This window comes from Neopelma chrysocephalum, unplaced genomic scaffold, assembly GCF_003984885.1.
Source record: "Neopelma chrysocephalum unplaced genomic scaffold, ASM398488v2 Primary Assembly neopelma1_26, whole genome shotgun sequence".
In the NCBI taxonomy this organism is placed as follows: domain Eukaryota; kingdom Metazoa; phylum Chordata; class Aves; order Passeriformes; family Pipridae; genus Neopelma; species Neopelma chrysocephalum.
In genome coordinates this window covers 19,983,800-20,000,264 of record NW_020897695.1, presented here as the reverse complement: position 1 = coordinate 20,000,264, position 16,465 = coordinate 19,983,800, and the positions used below count along the sequence as shown (strand labels likewise).

General features: G+C 40.6%; 1 protein-coding gene across 2 annotated transcripts in view; it reads right to left on the bottom strand.

The window, feature by feature from the left end:
- EGFR (epidermal growth factor receptor) overlaps window positions 1-16,465 on the bottom strand; it is a 156,638-nt gene that overhangs the window by 11,055 nt on the left and 129,118 nt on the right. For both annotated transcript variants that reach the window (XM_027675804.1, XM_027675802.1), the window contains exons 15-20: window positions 16,301-16,458; window positions 10,972-11,007; window positions 9,594-9,735; window positions 7,813-7,935; window positions 6,491-6,589; window positions 1,988-2,173 (exon numbers count right to left, since the gene is read on the bottom strand). In XM_027675804.1, coding sequence (XP_027531605.1) covers window positions 1,988-2,173; window positions 6,491-6,589; window positions 7,813-7,935; window positions 9,594-9,735; window positions 10,972-11,007; window positions 16,301-16,458 — 744 coding nt within the window. The remainder of the gene's footprint in view (window positions 1-1,987; window positions 2,174-6,490; window positions 6,590-7,812; window positions 7,936-9,593; window positions 9,736-10,971; window positions 11,008-16,300; window positions 16,459-16,465) is intronic.

The window sequence follows — 16,465 nt, the reverse complement described above, 5'->3', positions numbered from 1 at the left end:
TGACAGAAAACAGGCTGTTTTAAAATCCTAATAATTCCGTAATCTAGCCCCAATAGGACAAAAAATTTCCTGCTAAACATGAGTTGCCGCAGAGACTAATGACTCAGAGCTGCTGAAAAGCAGAATGTCAGTTTCACACTAAGCTGTTTAAGACGCTGATGGTTGAAAGGCTTCTGCACATGCATAACCTTACACTGAAGATGTTGAACTGCTTGTCTAGAAAGTTCAGCAGATCTTTAACTGTGTGCAGGCCTGGGGTTTTAAACCATTTTTTCATCATTAGGCATGAAACCTATGTGTTCAAAGAGTTCCTTCACAGTGTTTCTGCACATGGAGAGTCTATGCTCTGTCAAAACATCTTGTCTGAAAGAGAGGACTCCATACCTCAGTGAAAATAATGTTTGTAGAAGATGAAAAGAAAACTTATTTCAAAGCTGTAAAAACAGAAACAAAAATACACTTCCCAGGGTATTTGCCTCCTGCTGGTTAGTTACCAGACATATATTTGTGGCAATTTTTCCCCCCCTCAAAAGTACATTTTTAAAGAGTCAGAGAATGTCCAAAAATCTGGAACGACTTTAACAGAATAGTAACACCAGACACATTGGTGGGAAAAAGCCGTATGCATGATTTACGAGTGCTTTGAGGAGAACTTCAGTGTTGAACAGCACAAAGGAGTATTTTGAAGGTCAGGCATCGCTGGCGAGGGTAGAGGTTGCTATGGGCAAATGTTGAACTGACATGAAAAAATCAAATAGAAGCTAACAATTGTGAATGGCAACCTTTTGGGCAAGTGATACCCCAAGGATCCATTTGGGGACTGATTTTGCCACCTTAAAGATTAATAAGGAGAAGGAGAAGGAGGAGGGAAATGTGGCTTCCAGCTAATCCTCCAAAGGGACCGAAACCAGGAAAGAGCAGTAATTGATTTTAAACAAGAGAGCAAAAGAGTCAGAAAAAGGCAGCTCTCATCCCGGGTGGACAAATAAATTAAAATTCACTTGTTGTGGAATGCAACGTAAAAAAGCACACACACACTGAGATGAAAAATGTGCTCAGTAGACTTTTGGTGGATACATTTCTGAGGTCTTCAGCATGTTTCCTCAAAGCAAAGCACGGCTGGGCGAGCCTGGGATGTATACAAGGTCTCAAGGGACCGATAAGGTTTTAAGTGTGTGGTTAGCCTGCAGACCAGCATTCCCAAAATAAGCAGCATTAAAGTAGCCAAGCTTTGTGGACACTGGCATCTCATATGACGGATCTTCGACAAACTGCAGTTATTTTTTTGCTCCATTCTTCCATGCTTGCAAATGGCTAACTACCATTGAAATACAACATATTGCTGCTAAGAGCTAAAGGCTGTACTTCAGTCTCCTTTGCTGCTCTTTGGCAAACAGTACCAGGTATGACAATAAGTACTTTATGGTCATTGCAGTTAGATTAAAGACACCAACTCAGTGCCTACAAATTACAGAACAGCTCTGGGATGCCTGAGTGTCTCTTGGTCACAGCCAGCCTGTACAAGAATGGAGCTGGTATTCAATAATCAGCAGTTTGATCTCAGGCCTCAGAGATTTCAGCCTGAAATTCTACAAGGCACACAAAAAAGGTGTATTCAACAACATCACTGTCCTGTGACACAGCCCAAAGAAACTCACTGAGGGAAGCAGCATTTTGCTATGATGCCCCTGTGTTGCATCACATTAGGATCACATTATTATTTCAATAGCAGGTGTTTGGTTTGGATATAAATGCTTTGGTGATAATATTATTAATTGGAGCATTTTGAAGAATAGTTAAAGTTTGCTCATTAGCATGAAAATGGTAAATTGTTTAAGACAAAGTAACCCCTTACTGTCATGTATAGGATATCTAGGATCCAGGTGGTGAAACAGAAAGATTTACGGAGACAGGTAAGTAAATAAATACATTACATGCTGTCAGATCTCTGAGTTTTAGCTGATCTGGAGGTGTGCTGTCCGCTTACCTTTGCAATCTGCACACACCAGTTGAGAAGGTACTGGGAGCCGATGTTGTCCTTGTGCTCTCGGATGTAATCAAGGAGGCAGCCATAAGGCATCAGCTGTGTGATGAGCTGAACAGTAGAAGTGAGGCAGATTCCCAACAAGCGGCACACATGAGGATTGTCAACGCTAGCCATCACATAAGCTTCCTGAGAATAAAGGAAAAAAAGCAATGTGAAACACTCTCTCTGGCATGATACAAATATTTGAAGGCAGTTTAAAATAAGTTGGTCATTCAACAGGTTGCCAAAATATTATATGCAAACTCTGTGCCTCATATCGCATACAAAATACATATATTTCCCACTCTGTGGACCAAATATTTTCCATTTAGTGGAACGTCCAGATTTTTAACACTGAATCATCACTGAGATGCCACAGAAGAGCCAGTCTCCCACTACTGGTACACTAAGCAAACACTAAACATAAAATCCTGGGGGGATTAAAACTTACAGACCCAGGAAGATTTAATAAATTGAACATCAGCTGGGAGCTGATGGGATTTCACCATTTGGAGCACCTAATTGCAAGGGCAACACATTTTGTGAACATTTGTCATATGATTTTTTTTCCTCTACAGATCTTTTCACAAAACTGACTGGAAATCAGTATTTTTGAGACTTCTGCTCCTCTGTCAAGGTTGGTACTAACTCAGAAAGTCAAAGCTGTCATCTAGAACATGACTGACAGGTTCATTTATAAGAGACCATATTATTCTTCAGTCCACATCAAACCAAACAGATTAATAATCAGTTCACCACTTTAGAAACTTGAATATATGTCTTTAAGTAACACCAGTGAAGATATTGTCCCAATTTGGAAAAGGTGTTTTATACTCATATAGCAATGTAAATTATATCAGGAAGGTATTTACAATGTGGAAGCCCAAGCATAATAGACCCTTTGGTCAACTGGAATTTCGGGTTTCAGTTTCACAAATATGTGAAAAACTCTTTTTTCAAATCTGGCTTCACCCTATGTAGCTTTAGGTACTTAGCTAAGGTACCCAAGGTACCTCCTTTTCTTTTGTTCTTTTTTAGGAAGGGAGAGACACTTTCAGAGGCTGATGCACTGCACTCCAGACACACCGAATACATCCTTAAACATGGCCATCAGGTAAACATTCCTGACTATATGATTTTGTGTGCAAAAACTACTTATGTGTTGAAATTTGAGATCTATATTTATACTGAAATCCACTGTCAAGTGCCAGCTCAAAAAATGGATTCCAACTGGGGAAAAAAATTAGAGCTGCAGTTATTTAGTTTCTTTAACTAACTGTGTCTGATTTACAGTCTGTCACTTCTAGATATTTTAGAGGAAAAGCAACACAAGGGGGAATAAATGCGAATTTTCCCATTCAGTGAGTGGGTCAGCATCCTAACAGCATCTGGAGTAACACCAACTAATCATCCCTTGGCAATACAGGCTAGTAGCCCCTCAAAGCCTAAAATAATAGTGAAGACACTACTGGGGCAAGGAAAGGAGCAAATCTAGTCTTTCTAAGAGCTTAAGAGAAGAAATACCATAGCACTTGACTCATCATCTAACAAGCGCTCCACAGATGTCACATAGCTGTATAGCTGGTAAGAACTATTATTAAACAAAGTTATTAAAGCAATGATGTTCAAGAAATAAGCAACTCCAATTCTTAAGCAATACTTCCTGGTCTTGATATTGTTGTTTAACATGCCAGCCTAGGCAAAACATGACATAATGCAGGTTCTTCTGAGGTGCTAATTCCACATTTGGTATCCTTGTTTTGGAGCCCCTGGGATGAAAGTGGCCTCCAGGCAGGCAGGTTAAAGATGATCTCCAGCAGAACTGCGTAAGTGCTCCTCAACCTACTGCATGTCAGCAGGTCATTGAAAAACAACCCTCTGCCATGAATAGCACTGATTATATGGGCTAGCTTGAGGAAAGATAAAGCAAGAACACAATATGCTATTCAGTTTTGTAGATATTGTGGCAGCATTTTTTAGAGAATCTTGAAAATTTGTTATCCAATGCTCAGATGTAAGCAGAGATCAAAACAACTTTATTTCCCTATGCTTCTAAACTGAGCTGTTATAATGAGGAAGGATGCCTGTTTTTTCCCTTGCTTCCTGTTGAGATTCAAATCCATATTGTATTCATTTCAGTGAGACAGGGTGGGGGGAAGTCTGCAGAGTTAGAGCTTTTCTCACTGCCCATCTGCTGCACAGTCCACATGGGGCTGACCCGGGGGCTGAGAACTGGGAAGCTGAAAGAGCGGGGTGGGCGTATGGGCCACACAGCTTTCGGAGAGCGTCCAAGTGTTGACACTGCCTCTTACATTTGATACTGCAAAGTAAAATAGGCCACTGCCTCCTCGAAGGGAGCAGAAGGGAGCTATTGTGTGGTTGTGGGTCCCTCTAAGTAGCCCAAGACATTAAAGTGGGCCTTTGTTTCAACTGTTTATCTTGGAAATCTCTTTGGTTTGCTCTGAACTGCTCCAAGTATGCTTGGTATTCAACAACAATCTTCTGAATTAGCCCTACCCTAACAAAGTCAGCAAGAGCTTGACTGGATTATAAGGGCTGAAGCTGCTGTGCTTGTTCTATACGTAGTGTGTTTCTGTAAGACAAATCATCTTTAATTGGACATGATTATCCTTGAGGTTCCAGTGACCCTGAAAAATTGGTTGTGTAGCAAAAATCTGTTTTGAGAAGAGCTTTTGGAGTCACCTCCCTGACTTCTTTTACTGGTTTTGTATTTTTTAAATTTTCGTCCGAAATATAAAATGAATTCCACCAACCAAATAATCTACAAAATGAACACGATTGAAAAAGCAAAAGCTTTTTGTTAAGCATCCTAATTCAAATGAAGAGATTATGTGGGGATATGCTACAGAAACTTCTTTTAAAGGAGAAAGTACTTTGATACCACTGAAGAGCACACAGTCCCTGCACCTACTGTTCTGTCCTGTGACTAACTTGATCTGCTGAAGGCAGGATGAAGTATGGTAGGCTTGTTCATTAATCCTTTCTTCAGGATACAGAAATTTAATGCAATTAAGTCTAAAGCATCCTTTGTGAACAGCATTATACTCCTTATCACTGTGAAGAGCAAAATGAGGGGCAGATCTCAGACCTCAGAGATGCTGAACAGCATCTCTGCCAGCTCCTCAATGCATGGAATGCCAGAGAAGGGAGGGACCCCAGCCCGCTCACAGGCAAGTGAGGGGCAGGGATGAGGGCTACATGGGTAAGGACCTGGGGAAAGGCTAAGACTGGTCTGGAGTCTAGCTAAACTGAAATCAGGATGGATATTGCTTCCTGTATGGATTTCTGAAATGGACCACCTGTTATTTTGCAGGGTGACTTGAAAAATCTAATGTGCTTTATTATCATAAGTAGCACAAGTGGTGGTTTGTTCACAGCCATTTATCCTGAGAATTCTCACTACCAGAACTGTCTTTTTGTTAAGATCTTTGCCGGCTTCAAGCATTTGACATGAACCTTCCCTACTTGAGGTGTCATTAGCTGGCCAGAAGTAGATAAAAAAAAAAAATCCAGCTAAGTTCAGTTCCTACCAAAATTTTAAAAATCCATAGTTTTTCCCATGGCTGAAGAATTTGTGTGTTTGGTTAACACCACCATTGCTTCCAGACAAACAGGTCCATTTGGGACATACCAGGGATAGGACAGACAGATACACTTTTCTTGTTGCTTAGGACTTAATCACAGCACAGGAAATCTGAAGTTACGCTGGACATCTGAGTGCTCCTCTCCACACTCATCATTTTCCTTTCCTTTTATATAAATTTATATATCCGGGGTGTTGTATGTTCCATGGCTTTAAGATTTTCTATTTAAGATTTTCATCAGTTCCAAGTTCAGGGAACTTTGTATTTAGGACTCTAGCTCACTTGTTGTAAACTCACATATTTATGAATTCCTAAATCAGTGTTCTACAGTCTTTTTCCTTGTTTTCTGAAGTGATGAGCTATATCCAAACAAGAAAATAAAATTCCCAAGCCTCTTTCAGAAAGTGAGATAATTTCTTGTGTTTTATGGCAGAGAAATCAGACAGATGGAATTTTTTTTTTTTTAAATTTTGGATTTATAGTTAATTTAATCCTATGTAACCAAGCAACTAGCTTATGCCAATTCTGCATTCAGAAATCATTAGGTCTGTTGTTATTTACTTTAGTTGTATCACTATAATGGCAATGAATGCTACAGTTTAAGGCCTGAAACATCAGAATAAAGAATTAGCTGTAAATGTATGTTCCTGATCCCTCTGTAGGTGCTACCCCAGGAGTATAAAATTTCTATTTGGACTGTGAGACACTTCACAGACTGGGCTGCAAAGCACAGTACTTCTAGACGGAGAATTCAGTTTAGGGTGCAAAATATTTCTTCCCATAAAAAATCCCGAAACCCCTCTAGTTGTTAGAGAAGAAAATCCACAGACCACTTGAGAAAACAAATGTGAAAACTTACATCAAGTATTTCCTTGTTGGCTTTTGGTGACGTAGCCTCTCTCAACTCTTTAATAGCAACAGGAATTTTAACCTTCTCCCCTTCTGGGATCCAAAGTCCCTACCAAAAAGAAGTACAAAGAGTTATTCAGTCTCATATCTAACAGGTTAATTTTCACAGTTATATACATTTTACATCTTCTGAGTAGACTTACATGTTCTGAGCAATAGGAAGACATGGCAAACAACAAAAATATGCGGAAAACGTGTCTCATGGGTGGCTAAAAAATTCTGTTAATGTGGTGGTATTTCTCTTTCAGTCACCTCTACTACATTTTTTTGAATAAACATGTTCATTACTGTCCCTGTACAAATAGCCCAAGAGATGCACAAAGAACATCTTTTGTAGATGGAAATCTAATTAATTAGAGCATCACAGCAACTGCATGTGCAAAACCTTGCCACTTGCAATTTATAAATTATGGGATGAAAAGAATGAGCATTTTTTCATTCAAACAAGATGGTATCTATCCTGTACAAATAGTCCAGTCCTATGCAGTGGCAGGGAAGTCTATGTCCAGCTGGTACAGTGCTCTACATCTTTAGTATCAGGAGGCCATTTAGGTGGCAGGTCAATAGCCTGGCACTGTGAGGACATGCTGCTGAAGTACCCAGCAATGTAGGTGCAAATCTTTTTGTGCCCCTGAAGTTTCTAGTCATAGCTGGAAGCCTGCTTCAGAATATAGAGCTTTATAAAGAGATATATCAATCTACAGTTAATATTTCAGTACTATTGGCAAAGCCTGAAACACATATCCTGAATAAAAGGAGGAGCACAGAAAAGTCGAACTTGATGAAGAAACACAGGGGATAAATAAACACCAAGAGAAAAAATACCTTGTGGACCTACACAACTGAAGGTGTATAGACACTTCGACACATCTGAGTCAGTTCTAATGAAAGAGCGATTGAAAATTTTAAAGACAAGACCCCAGATGACACACAAAAATGGCTTAGCACTAAGCTGACCAAAATGCATTTGTTTTTTTTTCTTAATATTCTCAATACGGTGTATTTGACTGTGGTAGTTTTCAAATCAAGATCTTTGTTTTCCAGGTTCAGCAATGTGGCTTTGGCAACATCTTATGTAAACCTTCTCCTGCTACCCATTTCATAACTCAGCTAATGATGACTGAGTCATCTTTCTACCACTCAATAGATATATGCTACAAAATCTAGTTAAAAAGACTCCTACACAATGGTCAGAGCTCCCATTTCATACTTTGTTTGGGTGGCTTCTGCATGAGGGAGCAAGATGGAAAGGAGAGAAACAAGTGATCTTACCTTATAAACAGTGCCAAAAGCTCCAGAGCCTAAAACTTTGACCTTTTTAAATTCTGTTTCCTTTAAAATTCTCAGATGAGCCTGGTTTGGTGCCTCCCCGCTGGGTGTCAGTGGTTCAACAAGCTGGTGCAGACAGAAGATGATGTTAGAAGGATATACAGTCTAGGTTGAACACTTTTGGGAAGCAAATAAATCCTTCTTTAAAATAATGAACATTTTATTTCATGTGAAGTTTATGGGAGGATAGCTCTGCTCTGACTCACAGGAATAAACACCTAAAGTTGCTCCAAAACTCACAGAGTGGTGACTGCCATTTTGAAGGAGAATGAAGGAATACAACTACTCAAAGGGAGATTTGGACTTCAAAGCCTTAAAACATGGCATGAAAAATAATGTAATTGCAACAGATCCTAAAGGAGATTTTTTTTTTTGAACTTCTGAATAAAGTATTAAAATGCTTAAAATAATGGGCAAGAATCACCTGCAACCTTTCAGGTCTGCTCTTGTTTAACTGGATGAAAGTCCCATGGTTCCCCCAGACCACAGGGTGTACAAGCAGCAATTGAAATTCTGACAGTGATTCTTTCCTCAAGAAAAAAGATGTTGAATTGGCTATTAATTTTTTCAAAATTTGATCTAAGCCTTATAGCAAATAGCAGTAATGCTCTCCAAACAAAGATATTTAACACTTTTATGATGCATAAGTCAGCTTTTTCCCTTATTGTTTTTCCTTTTGCCTTTTCTTTGAATGAAACCATATTTAGCTAGGTTCAATCTGATTTTAGTGGGTCAGCAACCTTTCTGTTGTGATTAAATATCCTCATTTTGAGGAGTCCAGAGGGTACAATATGAGCTGAGCACAAATTGAACTCTACTATCACAACTGTAGAATATAGTGGTACGTAAAAAATATAGTTATGTAGTGCATTGAAAAACAGGACAGATTTTTTTTTTAAGGATTTTAGTAGCTGACTCTGCAAATCCAGCAAGTACTGAAGGAAGCTGCAACTGGGATTTTAGGAGAATATTAAAAACAATTTGCTAATTATTTACTAGGACTGGACTAGAAAGAGAAGGAGGCTGATCATAAAAGAGCAGCTTCAATCCAGGATAAGGAATTTTACTGTTTTATACATGAGGTACCCAGAGGGTGATGCTATAATGCACACAAAGCCATGCAAAACGAAAAAGCAGTGTAGAAACCTTGTTCATGCCCAACAGGGTGAACCATTCACTTTGATGGCTTTGAGGGCTTTTTGTGCTAAAAACAAACCAAAGACAAGACATAAATACTTCCTCAATTCCTTTCCCTGATCTCCTTTTTTTCTGCAGGATGAGGCATGCACCTGATCAAGGGGGTAAAAATTTCAAAAGCACTCCAAGCTGCCACAGGAGCCTCAAGGCTTGTCTGAAGGGATGTGATTTTAGGCTGAAGATCTACATAGCAAGGTGGTATGGATCAGCAAACACATTGCACCTCACCCAAGGTATAGTTTTTTTTCTGAGTAGACAATCTCAATAACTATTCCTTGGGATTGAGACATCTTTTAAAATCTTTTGAAAATTATATCCAGAGGGATCAGATTTGAGATTAACTGAGAGGGTGATAGATGCACACCGTCCCTTTTCTGGGTAGCATGGCAGACACTGTGTTTTCCAAGCCAAGAGATAGATGAAGTACAAGGCAGATGCATGGAGCTTTAATTCTCTGGTAAAAGGAGGACGGCCCCTGTTGCTCCAAATAGAGCAGTGGGTGTTGCAGCCATGCCTGCAGTGCTCACCTCCCTCTCCTGCAGCAGCCGGCGCAGGGTCCGCTTTCTGACGATGTGGCGTCTCCGTAAGTAAAGGCCGATGCCCAATCCAACCACCACCAGGCACAGGAGACCTCCAACAACACCAGCTGCGATAGATGGAATTTTGGAGCTGCAACACAGAAGGAGATCCAGAAAGACAAAAAATTCTTAGGTGTAAGATTTTAAAGAAGCCCTATAGAGGTTGCATGAAGCCTTAGGTTTTGATCAAACGCATGCTCTGGACAACCACGAAGAGCCTACTTGACATTTTCAGATTTCTTGGGCATCTGTATTTTTAAGTTTCTCATCCAGTAATCTGTTCAAAATCTTCACTCTTCTCTCAAACTTGCATTTGGAATTGATCCTCATAGCTTAAGAGAAGGGATTTCTTCTCTCTCTGACAAACCCACCAAGCACATGAGCATAAAATCTGTGATGCCTATGTACTCCAGCTGTGGGCAGCCTGCATGTGGCTTCTCCACGAAGCACGCGGAGAGGAGGCAATCTGGGAAGGCATAAGCAGTTGTGATACCTGCAATGAAGCTGACATCTCATCATTATTGGAGGGGCCATGCTGTAAGAGTCACACTGAACGTGAGATGATCTGCCCTCCCAAGTACAAATGTCTGAGGCTAGGTATTGTGTTGTACGTACAGTTTGCTGCCTCTTTATTAGAGCCTTGGTAATTTCAAATTTAAGTTGAAAAGAAGAACCTGGTTTCCGAGGTTGTTTTTTTGGTTTGTACTTAGATATCCATGCCAGCTTTCTTCTAAGTTGCCCCAGGGATTACTATTAAATGCAGTCACTTTTTAGCATTACTTCTAGGCTGAATTTGTCTTGCCATAGCATGACTCTGTGGGAAGAAACTAAATCCCTCTCTTTCAGCAAAAGAAGCCTGTTTGCTTGTTGTATGACCTTGAGCATGTCATCAGGCCAAACAGTGTAATATAAGATCTAGTGTGACAAATAAGCATCCATCTGGGAACAGAATGATTGGAGATATACAGATCACAGTCCTCTGAGTCCTCTGTAATGCAGGTAACTATATAAATCCTAAATCTCTCTCTCTCTCTCTGTCCTTAATCCTTTCCCTTTCCATCCCCTCTTTTTGTTGTCCAGTAACAGATTCCAAGTCTCACCTTGACAAAAAAAGGCTAAGCAGAAAAAGATTTTGAAGTCTTGTGCCAGTAACAATATTTCTCAGTTCTTTAAACCATTTTTATAGGTCAGAGCCTGCTTTAAGCTGTCACTTCCCTGTACAGAGCTGAAGACTTAAGGCCCAGCCTCACAGTGTCCAGTGTGGAAATGTAAACATGCATGCATTCTTTCCAGCTCTGCCATTAATTGTAGCAGATGAAATACTCACCCATTTGGACAGCCTTCAAGACCTGGCCCTTTGCACCTGTAAAAACAAATGAATGTTACAAACATAGTAGCTCTGGCCTACATACTTCTATAATTCCAATTAAGAGTGCTACTGATTGAAAAGCTTGTGTTTCAGAGTAGTCCAAGTATTAACATAGGAATTTATAATAGTCATACACTCCACTAAATATCAGTCAATGACCTTGCTCCAAAAATCTTTTATCTAGAGGAGTAGCTATGTTGCATACTCAGTTTAGAGAATGTTTTAAAACAAATTTCTATCATGTGGTAGAATGGGGGAAGGACGTAGACACACAAAATTCATGGATTCCCTGGTTCTGCATGGACATCTGCATTAGTGCAGGAGCTCAGGGCTGACTATGGAGGAGGACAGAAGTACATGTGGAAAGGACAAAGACAAATACACGTGGAAACGTGTCATTGCAGACCCTCCAGCATATCCTTGTTGCCTGATAAAGTAAAGATTTCAATTTTCAGACTTCCTATTGCAATGGAAAACAGGGACTCCCATCAAAAGAACAGGATTTAACAGCACTCTCTCTGGCTATAGTTTGTGGGCATGTGTCCATGATATTTTTCTTTTAGAAGCTATAGTCTTATGTTACTGGTAATGTAAACAGGTATAACAGCTATCTAGAGAGCCAGGAACTCTACTAGCAAGTCTTTCACCCTCCACTTGAGCTTAAAATTCTCAAAATTAATTTTGGCAGCCCAATGCAAAAAACAACATGGACAAAAACACAGTGACTGCATTCACTTGATGGTCTAATGGGCATGAGAGGCACTCTGAATTCCCCAAGTGCTGCTGGGCTACGAGATGTATGCTCTTCATGGGAATTGTGGTCTTTGTGGTGTCTACTGGGGAAGGAGAGCATTACAGAGAGGGTGACATCACCTCTGAAAAACAGAGCACAGGAAGGAGTAAAGTCCAGTTTGTGGTATCCGCTCCCTGCGCTGACTTAAAGAAAATGGATCGTCGCAAAACAAATTCAGAGGAGGTCAAGCAGGGGATAAGGAGGGAGCCCATGCCAGGAAAACTGCTCTGAAATCCCTTTCACTAAGAGGAGGAACCAGAAAAATTTCAGAATGTTAGGCAGAGTTGCAGATCTTGTAACTTGGTCTAGGTCTGGGGAAGGAAGAGGTGAAGCAACTACTCATTTTAATGGGTTTTTATTTGTTTGTTTGTTTTCATTACTCTGATCTTCCCTCCTGTATTTGTCTTGTTTCTGGGCCAACACAATGCTCCAAGACCCAGCGTCTGGAAGGTCTTGTAAGTTCACTGGGCTCCCATGCAAGAATGTGCATCCTGGTGTCCTGGACATGCTGGAAGTGCTGTGCATACCAATTCCCAGATCCTAGGTACTCAGCCCTGTTAGCTTTCCTATCTGCATACAGCTTGCTTTGTTTGCTGAGTTGTGTAACTAAGTACAGAGAGGCTGCATATGCAGAGCAGAACCACCAGCTTGTTTATGGTCATAGGAGGCAGATCTTGCTTTGGGTGCTTGATAGAAAACTGATCTAAGACTCCAGGTCTCATCCTATCATGCTCTAATGTCTAATGCCTGGACATGAATTTCTACATGCTAACGTAACAAAGCATGTGTGGCTGCTCTTGAGTAAGAATGTAAAATTAAAAGACCTCACTTTATTTCAGAATATGATTATTGTCCCTCAAAGTATCTCTTCCTCAAAATTCTGGTTTGCCATGCTACTTTATAATGGCAAGTCCTCTATGTGCTTTCTAACAGCAAATGGAATTGGCTGATAGTATCTACTATCTGAGGAATGACCGACCAATTCTTTTCCTACACTTTAAAGTAGAAACAGAAGCAGCATAGGTTTTTATCTGTCCCCTTCTTTTTCCCCATCAATATCCAGTCTGGGTGGATAAAGTAAAAAGGTGTCTGGGAAGAAAATGACAGATCAACTTGTGTTTTTCAAATCCCATGTTGTTTTCTGATTCATTTCACAAGTCAAAGAAGACACAAAGCCTATGAGAAATATCCATCCAGGACTACATACAACTATCTTTCTTATTATGGAATTTGATGATGATACTCAACATAAGTAACTCAAGTTTTGTGGAATCTAAACAATCACTTTTTCCATTCCTGAGTAATTTTTCTTCTCAAAATGAGACTTAGGTTATGAATTGCCTGAAGATCATATGGATATATCAGATGGATATATCAGCAGTTGTAGTCTCTGAAATATTTCTCTATTTATTGGAAAATTATTACTGTGTACAGTTCCTGAAAACTGTTTAATCCTGAACTCAGCATTTCATTTGTCTATGTAAATATTACTTGTCCCAGTGCAGACACAGCTATTTATTTCCCAACTCCATCAACATTTTAACAACTTTCTCCTCGACCCATAGTTCCTAATTTGATATAATACATTCAAAGTTGCTATGATTTATGGCCTTTCAGAAAGGACTAACACTATAATAGCCTAAGTTACTTCATAGTCATAAAAGAAATTAAAAACCACTGGGCTTTTCAAAGCTTTACAAAAACTTTACTCTGTCCTCCTTTCTCATTAACCTTCCAAGTGTGACGAAGGCATAGCATTTGCACTGTGCTGCTGCAACCTTCCCTCTCAGATCCCCTGGCCTCCTTCTCACCTGCCCCCAAAATCCCTTGGCATTTAACATGAAGACTGGTGAGACATATAGTGTTGGTAGCAACTGTGGAGGCAGGATGTGTCAGTATTGGCTTCTCTTCTCCTTGCTCATTCCCTCTAGTGGTTGTATCTGTGTCTGAGTTTAATTCCCGTACTCTGTGAGACCAAATCCTTCAACACCGAGCAGATTAATTAAGCTAGTGAGTGTCATTAGATGCTGAAGGTGTAGACGGGGTAATTCCAGGGCTTTTCAGATGTTGCTTTCTTTATTGTAGCACATACTCTCAGCTGTACTAGAGGCATGGCAAAAGGAAGCTTGTGTACAAAATCCCCAAGAGAGTACAGGAGAATTGAGAAAGAAGGAGTCTTTTGGGCTGAGCAGGAGAAAGCTTCCTTCATTCTATATCCTAATGAAGGCTGAAAAACTGACTCAGCAAAGAAAATGAGTCTAGAAGGGATTCTCTGTGGCATTACAAAAGAAGTGACATACTACCAGTATGCTTACCTAAAATGAAAAAGCAAAGTTTGTGACAAAACTCAGCTGGGAAAAGAAGTCCTTTACTTGCAGCTCCTTCAAGTAAGGAAAAGAGAGAGAGATCCTGGGAACCCTTACTTGCATGACTACTGAAGTCAGCACACTTAATCATGCTGATAAGATTTTGTGGGCTCTAGCTGTGAAATTGGACAGGGACAGAAATGAAGTTGTTGTTTCTTGTCATGCAGGAATTGCTGAGACTGTGGTTTCTGAGGATGCAAAAACTTTGTGAGACAGATGTTTTCCACCCACTGCTGAACAGATCCCATTCCCACAGCAAAATGAGGGAAAGGCGTGAAGAGAAGTGGCATTACGGATGGATTGCCTTCACAGGGACAATGCTGTGCCAGACCGCATATTTCCATACTATGCCACTGACACTGGCTCCTTACTCATCAATGCCATTGGCCTCAGATGTACCATCTGTATAGCAAAAATAGCAACACTATCTCCTAGCTCTCTCGAGCCCTTCAGGTATACAGCCTATTTCTTCTGCCCCATTTGGGCAGCAACTCAAATAGGGTGATTGACCATGTTTACAATATAACTGATGGAAATTCAGTCCATGTAAAAGATGAAATTGATACTACTTTTTATGTTCTGCCTTAAAAACACAGGGCCAAATACACAGAGACATATGTTGGGTACCTCTCATTTAAAAAAAAATTCTCTGTACTGTAACTTCATCTCCTGCCAGACTCCTGTGGTACCCCATCCACTGTCAAAGCCAGGCAGGAATTGATTTCTCTGATGAAGTCTGCTCTGGGAACTTGCTTGTGCACTAAAAGCCACTGCATGGCTCGTTGTTGCATCCCTGTCTGGCAGATTACATTCTCCAAGTCTGCATTTATTTGAGTCTAGTGTTTGATCTCACTACCAAGGCTGCATAGTGGAAAACTTTGTTCAGATGTGGTTACTCATTATGCTGCTCCACTAATCAGCTGCATTTCCATGTGGCCAAGTTAGAAGGAGGATATTGGATCTCTGTGGCCAGTTTGTATCAGTAGGGACTATTGAGGTCATTAATAAAGAGCGAACTTATAAAGATCCCTTTTCAACTGAGACAATTTGTTCTCAGGCATTGCAGTGGGAAGCCCCGATAAGCCTTGCCTGTGACTATAACAAAAACGGGGCGTCACTGTAAATTGCGGCAAATCTACATAGCTGGTACAACTACCATCTGAAAACCAGTGCACTGAACTTCACTAGGAGCACTAAAATGGGCCGTTTCTTGCTAATTTCACCCTTCATCTCCTTTTTTCCATGCAGTTGAGGACCTGGCAGTTGGATCAGCTAATACACAATGGGATGATGGTTGGTCTGAATAGGTTATAACTTCTCTCCTGCAACACATATTATAGGCATACTACAGAAGGATTTTGGATCAGATAGACCTGCAGGGTAAAAGGCAGGGGGCCTGTGAAGGAAAATACACCGAACATGTGTGGTTTTTTGCTCTGAAAGCATCACAGTCCAGCAACCAACTCTCAAACCCTAAAACCTTTTAGTGCGCATCCTATGTCCTTTGCAGGTTGGAAACCAGGAGAGAAGACAGTTGTTACTTGTCATGTAGGCTAACTAGTTCAATTCACAGCTTGTTCCGTGTGACAGCTTAAGTGTGCCCCCAAATGAGGACAAAAATGGGGTTACTGTGATGCCCATTAATAATGCCACACTCTGGAGGCAAGCAAGGCTTTGAACTCAGACCAAGTGCTAGCATATGGAAAGAATGGAGAAAAATTTAAACACCATGTTATCCCACTGAGATTTCCCTCCTGAAAATTGAAAGGTGCAGATAAGATGGGCCGTAGGAGTTCAGCATCCACCAGATGTCACTGATGTTCCTCCCAAAACCAAAGGACCCAGCAACAAGCCAGGTGGGGGAAAATAAAGTGCATCACTGCTGAGTGGGTTCTGTAAAATTCCAGGAAATTTTATATTTAAGTTATCAAACAACCTGTTTCAAACCCCCTAAACCATTTTTTCTGTCTTCTGTGTAACAATGAAGCACCATTGAACTTTTCCTGCTTATATTACCTGTGTACTCCTGACCTCTCTTGTTCCCTGCTAGTTTTTCTCAGTGGTTTGACATGAGCTGTTCCCCTATTTCTTTTTTTCCCCGTCTCCATTCAGCCAAGGTTTTACTCACCCCCGGGTGCAGTTTGGATGGCAGAGCTGGCAAACAGCATTCCCGTCGGCATATTTCCAGACGAGGGTGTCATTCTCACCCAGAACCCCTGCTGGGCAGGATTTCACGCAGTGGGGGCCATCTATAAAATGGGCACACTTCATGCAATTGTCAGGACCCTGCAAA